General features: G+C 52.2%; 1 protein-coding gene across 1 annotated transcript in view; it reads left to right on the top strand.

Annotated features, from left to right (window-relative positions):
• The window catches only part of PELP1 (proline, glutamate and leucine rich protein 1), a 9,398-nt gene extending 3,147 nt beyond the window's left edge, over nt 1-6,251 (top strand). Inside the window, exons 8-11 of the mRNA XM_060281408.1 lie at nt 82-95; nt 931-1,739; nt 2,866-3,567; nt 5,928-6,251. Coding sequence (XP_060137391.1) covers nt 82-95; nt 931-1,739; nt 2,866-3,567; nt 5,928-6,023 — 1,621 coding nt within the window. The 3' untranslated portion in view covers nt 6,024-6,251. The remainder of the gene's footprint in view (nt 1-81; nt 96-930; nt 1,740-2,865; nt 3,568-5,927) is intronic.
• The last annotated feature ends 663 nt before the right edge of the window (nt 6,252-6,914 follow it).

Here is a 6,914-nt window from a genome sequence, read left to right as displayed (position 1 = left end):
ACGCAACCCCAGTTTCCTCCCCTCCGTTCACCTAGAGTAGGAAATGGCCTTTTCTCCCATTCGGAACCATTTCTATGTTAGCTGCAGCAGTGAGGGTGAGCGTTATTTCTTGTTCATTTCCAGAATAACATTTTTTGGATAGTGCGGGGAAAACATTGCAGGTCCCGAGGGTGTAGGACATATATTGGCCTGCACTGATTTCCCAAATATTTCTCTTTGGAACAATTCCGAAAGACGTGCTTTATTTAATCCAGGTCTCCAGCCTTTGTCTGATCTTGACTGACCTATTGAGTTCAGTCTATAAGGTGCTAAAATACCATTCGTAGGCAGTTTTGAAATAGTTATCCTTTAGCCCCAGCTCCCTGAATTTCCTGGCTACCTGAATCTCCCCCCCCACCCTATTTTCTCCTCTATGTATCCTGGTTCTGGTTCTGATCTAAGCTCTTCCTTTTGTGCAAATGGAGATAGATTTCCCATTTGTCCTCTCCCTCCATTTCCCCATATCTGTGCATCAGAAAGGAGACCGCACTCTTAATTGTACTTGTAATTATTTGCATGGTTTTAATGGGTGGGTGTATAGTTTTAATTCTGTGGATGTTTAATCATTTTTTAATTATTGTTTTCTCCCCCACCCCTTAAGTTCTCAGCCTGCTCTTATTTTTATCTGTTAAATGAAATTGAGTCCCGTTAGGTATAAATAACTATATGTATAAATAAGGATATCATGTAATCAGTGTTTTTGTGGTTTCATCTTGTATTTTTATGTTGGGAAGGGTCCTGAGATCAACAGATGAAAGGCGGTTTGCGAATTAAAAATTATAATAGTAATAAGAAAAAATGTAAGAATGAAAATAAGAATGAAAATAATTTAGAAAATGCCCCTCCCACCCCCTCTTCAAGGCATTTAATTTCCCTCCTCCACCTCTGCAGGTCTCTTCCTTCTGCACGGAGGCCTGGCTGTCTGCAATGCACTCCTGCACTCCCAGGGTGCCCTCCCTTGCAGCTCCCGCTGGCCGTCCCCGGGGGGTCCCCAAGCACCCCCTCCAGGCCCCTCGGAGCTTTCCCCCGCCCTGGCCTCACCCTTCCGCCCGGCGCCCCCCGCCCCCTTCTCTGCCCCCCGCCTCCTCCTTCCTCCCCCCGGCTCCTCGGCAGCCAACCCCCTGGGGCTGCCCCCACCGGGCCTGGCCTCGCCGGCCCAGCTGCCCCCCCGCCTGGCCCCCGAGGAGCCCTCCCTGCCCACATCCCCCGGGGCGGCAGAGGCGGCTCTGGGCGCCAAGCTGCGCCGTTCGGTCTTCGTCCACTACGACAAAGAGGAGGAGGAGGATGTGGAGATCTCCCTGGAGAGTGACTCGGACGACTCAGTGGTCATTGTGCCCAAGGGGCAGCTCAGCAAGGGCCCTGGGAGCGCCATGTTAGTGGCGGCCACCCCAGCCCAGATCCCCACCCCACCTGCTCCTCCGCCGGCCCCGCCTGCACCCCCTTCCCCCCCACCGGCCTCTGAGGAGACCCCTCCGGAGCCGCCTGCCCCACCCCTCTCCCTGGTTGTGCCCCTGCCCTCTGCCCCCGCCGCTGTCCTGGCGCTTCCAGCCTCCCCTTCCCCTGCAGCCCTAGACCCCCCATTCTCCGCCTTGGTGGAGGAAGACCCCACCGTCATCAACATCAACAGCAGTGAGGAGGAAGAGGACGATGAAGACGACTACCCGGAGGATGAGGAATACTTTGAAGAGGATGAGGATGAGGTGCACAGGGGAGGCAGGGGCCAGTCAGATGGAGGGCATATTAAGGATTATGTTTTATTATTATTGCCAGGCAGTGAAGAGGCAGGGCTTGTGGGGCGGGAGGTGCTGTGACCCTGTGGGTCAAATTCATCCCTGCTTTCCCCTCTGGGGTAAGGATTTTACTTCACCACCACCAGGACATTACCCAGGGGAAGGGAACACCTTTAAATAAAACTCAGAACCAAGGAAATAAACTCAAGTCCAGCAGACCCGTTAGGGACCCAGTTTATTATCTGCTCTTGCAATAGGACAGAGCTCAACTTAACTTTGCTTATATAGTAGCTGCAAACGGATCACGCACACAGAGCCATGAAAACCAAGAGCCATCAAACATTGAGAAAAGTTTACAGGTCATGGGATATAAAACACGCATGGCTCCCTACCGGTTTCTGCTCCCCCCAAGTGCTCAGGCCACGTGGGTCTCGGTTGTCGCACTTTCACCCCCAAACGTTCCCATGGCAAGGCTGTTGACATTCCAGCCCCTCCCTCACATCTCGGGAAGCTTCAGGAAGAGGCTGGGTTGCCAACTTGAAATATCGACTTAGGAAAACATCATCATTGGCTGTTGGTGCCACTTTGAGGCTTAGATAGCAATGTTAGTTTATGGCCTAGAGAGCACAAGGGTTGTAAAATGTCGGCACGCAGGAGCCTCACAGAAATCATTCCCTGATGGATTTCATCTTGAGGTTAAATGCCATTAGTATTGAAATATTGTTTTTAAAATCAAAACCAGACACCTTTGGTCTCTAATGTTTACATCCTCCTCAAGCCACAGCTGTTAGCCACACACCTGACAGGTGAAGACGGGGCTTGCTCTGGGCCCCGATTCGTGGTTGCGGGATGAGGGCAAGCCTAGCCATGTTTCTTTCCCCCCTGGGTGGCAAGGGGTTGGGCTGCATGACCCTCAGCGGGGTCCCTCGCAAGGTAGCAAACTGCCCTTTGCTGGCGTTGGGTAGCTGCCCTTTGCTGGGTGGCCATCAGGCTGTGGTTCCTGCGCACAGGTTGGGCTGGATGGCCTTTGGGTGTCCCTCTCCCAATTCTACAGTTCTGATTCTCTCCCTCCCACCCTTTTTTTTTTGCTGGCTAGGAGGAAGAATACGACGAAGAGGACGAGGAGTTTGGGGAGGATCTGGAGGAGGACGAGGACGAGGAGTTTGACGAGGAGGAAGGCCTGACGGAGGAGGAAGAGGATGAGGAGGAAGGCCTGACAGAGGAGGAGGAGGAGGAAGAGGGGGAGGAGGAGGAGCGGAAGGTGCTGCCCCCACTGCCGCCCCACCGGAATGACGAGGAGCCACCGGAGCTCTTGCCCATCAAGGATGAGCCCCCCAAGTTGGAGGAGGAGGAAGAGGACGGCGAGGAAGACGAAGAGGCGGCCGCCGGGCTCCTGATGGAGGTGGACGAGGAAGCCTTCCACCCCCCAGAGGAAATGGGAGAGGAGGAAGAGGAAGGAGGCCAGCCGGAGCGGGACCCGGGGGAGGCAGAAGGCCAGGCGTCTCCTTTGCGGACGGCTGAAGGGCAGCCCCCCCTCCCCAGTGCGGCCCCCCTGCCCTCTGTGAAGTTGGAGGAGGAGCAGGGCGAGAAGCAGCCCCTCGAGGAGGAGGAGGAGGAGGAGGGCCCTGCGGCTGCAGCTGCCCCCCAGACCACATCTCCGCAGGGGCAGGAGGAAGAAGAGGAGGAGGAGGAAGTGGTGGTACACGAAGGGGGCCGGAGGGAGCCAGGAGGGGCGGCCCCCGAGGCTGCAGCGCTGCGGGGAGAATCAGAGAAGCAGGAGCCACTGCCGGACGAGGAGGTGGGCATGAGGGGCAGGGTGGGAAGAGAGGGCACAGCTGTCTCCCCGCTCTGCACACGTGGGGAATAATACACCTTCGTTATCTGGATTCTGTACGGGGAGCGATAGTGGAGCTCAGGGTGTGGCGTTGAAGTTCCAGGGGGAAAGGAACCTGGGACAGCTCAGTCGGTAGCAGGAAACTCTTCATCTCAGGGTCGTGGGTTCGAGCCCCACGTTGGGCAAAAGGTTCCTGCACTGCAGGGGGTGGGACTAGGTGCCCCCCCCCCGTGGTCCCTTCCAACTTCTCAATTCTATGACTCCATTATGAAGGCATTACAGGTGGAGGAAGGGTTTTGTTTTGTTTGGTAAATTTGTAGACCTATAGATCTCAGGGCATTCGCAGGGTAAAATTACAATCTAATAAACGCAAAATGCGTAATAAAAATAAGAACAATGATCGCTTGGGACCCCCTTCCAGATACTCACATTTCTCCTGTTCTGTCCTCTGTCCCGGGTCTCATTTTCTCCCCCCCCCCCCAAGAAAGGGCAAAAGAGGGAGTGAAATAATATCAGTTTACAGCTGATTCTTCTCTTTCCAAATTAAGCTGTTTGTTTGACTTCTACACGGTGCTGTTTTCTATTTATTCATTTGTTTTGCTTCACAAAATCTCTTCGCTGATCGATTGTAGAGGGAAAAGCCTCAAAGCCGGAAAGGTTTTCTCAATGAAACCACATAAAGATTTTATGAAGCAAATAAGTAAACCTCAAAGTGGTTTGCAAAAGGGTGGTGGTTTTGGTGATGATGATGATGATAAATTGTCAATCAGAAAAATTTGCAACAGCAACAACGTTAAGGCTTTTGAACAGTTAACACGGCAAAAAACCCGCATGAACTTCGTAATGTGGGTTGTTGTCTGAAAGTAAAAAAATTCCTTCAGTAGCACCTTAAAGACCAACTAAGTTTATATTTTGGTATGAGCTTTCGTGTGCATGCACACTTCTTCAGATACCAAAAGAAGAAGTGTGCATGCACACGAAAGCTCATACCAAAATATAAACTTAGTTGGTCTTTAAGGTGCTACTGAAGGAATTTTTTTTATTTTGCTTCGACTCAGACCAACACGGCTACCTACCTGTGTCTGAAAGTAGTTTACCTGTGAGATCGCTTTGCCCCACATGCTCCCACTTGGCCGGTTCTGCCGGCGGATCTGGCCCTGCCGCTTTTGTAAGAACTGTGGCAGCCCCTGCCCTTTGGAATTCCCCGCCTCTTGAGATCAAGCAGGCGCCTTTGCTGTACCGCTTTCTGGTTGGGGAAGCCCACCCAGAGAACCTTTAGCAGGAGAAGGATGCAACCAGGCCGCTGTGTCGTGGAATATTTTGACGGCGTTTTGTTTTTTTAAGAGCACAAATTGTCATTAAGAACAATCTAAATAATCCTGGCTAGACTTTGGATGGCAGAAAAAGTCCTCTCTGGGGCGGCGGAGAGTCTGGAGGGAGGGGGGGTGTCCAGGGCAGGTTCCTCAAGAGGAAGGCTCTGTCTGCTTCTGGAGCTGGGGTGGTTTATGGCCGGGGGGGGGCATGTTCTGCAGTCTCTCCAGCTTTGGAGGGAGCAGCGAGGGGCCTTGCAGTGGCAGCTGGGAACAATGGTCAGACCCCACTTGGGGCCCTGGGTCCAATTTTGGGCACCCCAGTTCCAGAAGGATATTGCTGAGAAACGAGAAGGTGTGCAGAGGAGGGTGAGCAGGATGGCGAAGGGCCTGGAAACCCAGCCTTATTTAAGAGGAACAATGGGGGGAGATGGAGAGGTTTAGCCTGGAAAAGAGGAGACATGAGAGACGTCTTCCAATATCTGAAGGGTTGTCACAAGGAAGATGGAGCGAGCTTGTTATCTCCTGCTCTGGAGGGCAGGATCCGAACCCATGGTTTCAAATTGCAAGAAAGGAGATACTAAAAATTGAGGCTTTTCTGAGGGTAAGAGCCAATCAACGGCAGAGTGAATGGAAGGTGACGGGCTCTCCTGCCTGCATTGGAGGTTTTTTAATAGGTTGGATTGCCTTCCGTCAGCGATGCTTCAGCTGTGATTCCTGCATTTCAGGGGGGTTAGACTAGATGACCCTTGGGAAAGTCCCTTCCAACGCTACAATTCTGTGATTCTCTAAGGCCTGCATTCTGGGTTTACTCTGTGTGTACGTCTTTTTTTAGACTGAGTGCAGAAATGCTGTCTTTTTTGCCGGTCTTCAAAACTTTGTTCAGCTAAGCACCCAAATATATTTAACAGGCGCTTTTGGGGGGGGGGATACTTCAGATAGGCGGTGGGCGGTGGGGTGAGTTGGCATACCAACAATGGCAATGAAGTGATCCCACCTAATATTCTTCCACAGCAGGGCACAGAAGTGGATGAAACAGAAGCCATGTTGGCTGACTTTGTGGACTGTCCCCCAGATGAGGAGAAGGTGCCGTCCGAACCCAGTTCCTGAGGGGGTGCTGGAACCGCCGTGGTCCATGGTGGTAGGCGAAATGGGGGCTGAGAAGAGTGGCCCTGTGATCCCTGAAACAGACGCTCCCCGCTGTGCGCATCACTGCCTTCTGGATTTAGAAGCCTCTATTTTCTCTTTTTTATGTGTTTGTGTTTTGGGGGGGAGGAAGGTTTTGCATTTGTTTTTTTAAAATACAAAAGACGTTCAATAAAATTTCTTTATACTGTATGTTCACTTTGGTTTGTGGTACAACCGGGGCAAAGGCAACAGGGCGAGTTGGACCCATGTGGGGGGATCAAGGTGGAATATTTATGCTGCCCCGGACGGCAGCATCTGAATGAACGGATGGAAAGAACGAGCGGGTTGGACTAGACCCTCGCGAGTCCGGCTTTCCTGTGTTCCAACACGTGTGCACTTGATCAGTAGACAGATCCTTTTTTATATTGTCACTCCGTGAAATAAGAGGCTCCGTGAAATAAGTTGAGCTTGGTGTATGAAGGATCAGCTTAAAGTTCTGCAGCCAGCCGTCTCTAGCATCCTGCCAGACCTTCCATTGAATGCTGCAATCGAGTGTCGCAGGGGTAGCTTGGTGTGAAGGCCACAAACCAACCAGATCAGCTCAAGCTTCACCTCTACCCAATGCATGGCACACACACACCCCACCTCCCAGCCAGTATCAACAAGCAGTGGAATCACCTCCAATGGCTTAGACCAGGCATCCCCAAACTTCGGCCCTCCAGATGTTTTGGACTACAATTCCCATCTTCCCCAACCACTGGTCCTGCTAGCTAGGGATCATGGGAGTTGTAGGCCAAAACATCTGGAGGGCCGCAGGTTTGACATGCCTGGCTTAGACTCATTAGAGGTGCTTGTCAATGTGTGTGTGTGTTA

The sequence above is a fragment of the Zootoca vivipara genome, chromosome 13 (genome assembly GCF_963506605.1).
Source record: "Zootoca vivipara chromosome 13, rZooViv1.1, whole genome shotgun sequence".
NCBI classification, from domain to species: Eukaryota; Metazoa; Chordata; class Lepidosauria; order Squamata; family Lacertidae; genus Zootoca; species Zootoca vivipara.
This window is presented reverse-complemented; position numbering and strand designations above follow the sequence as displayed.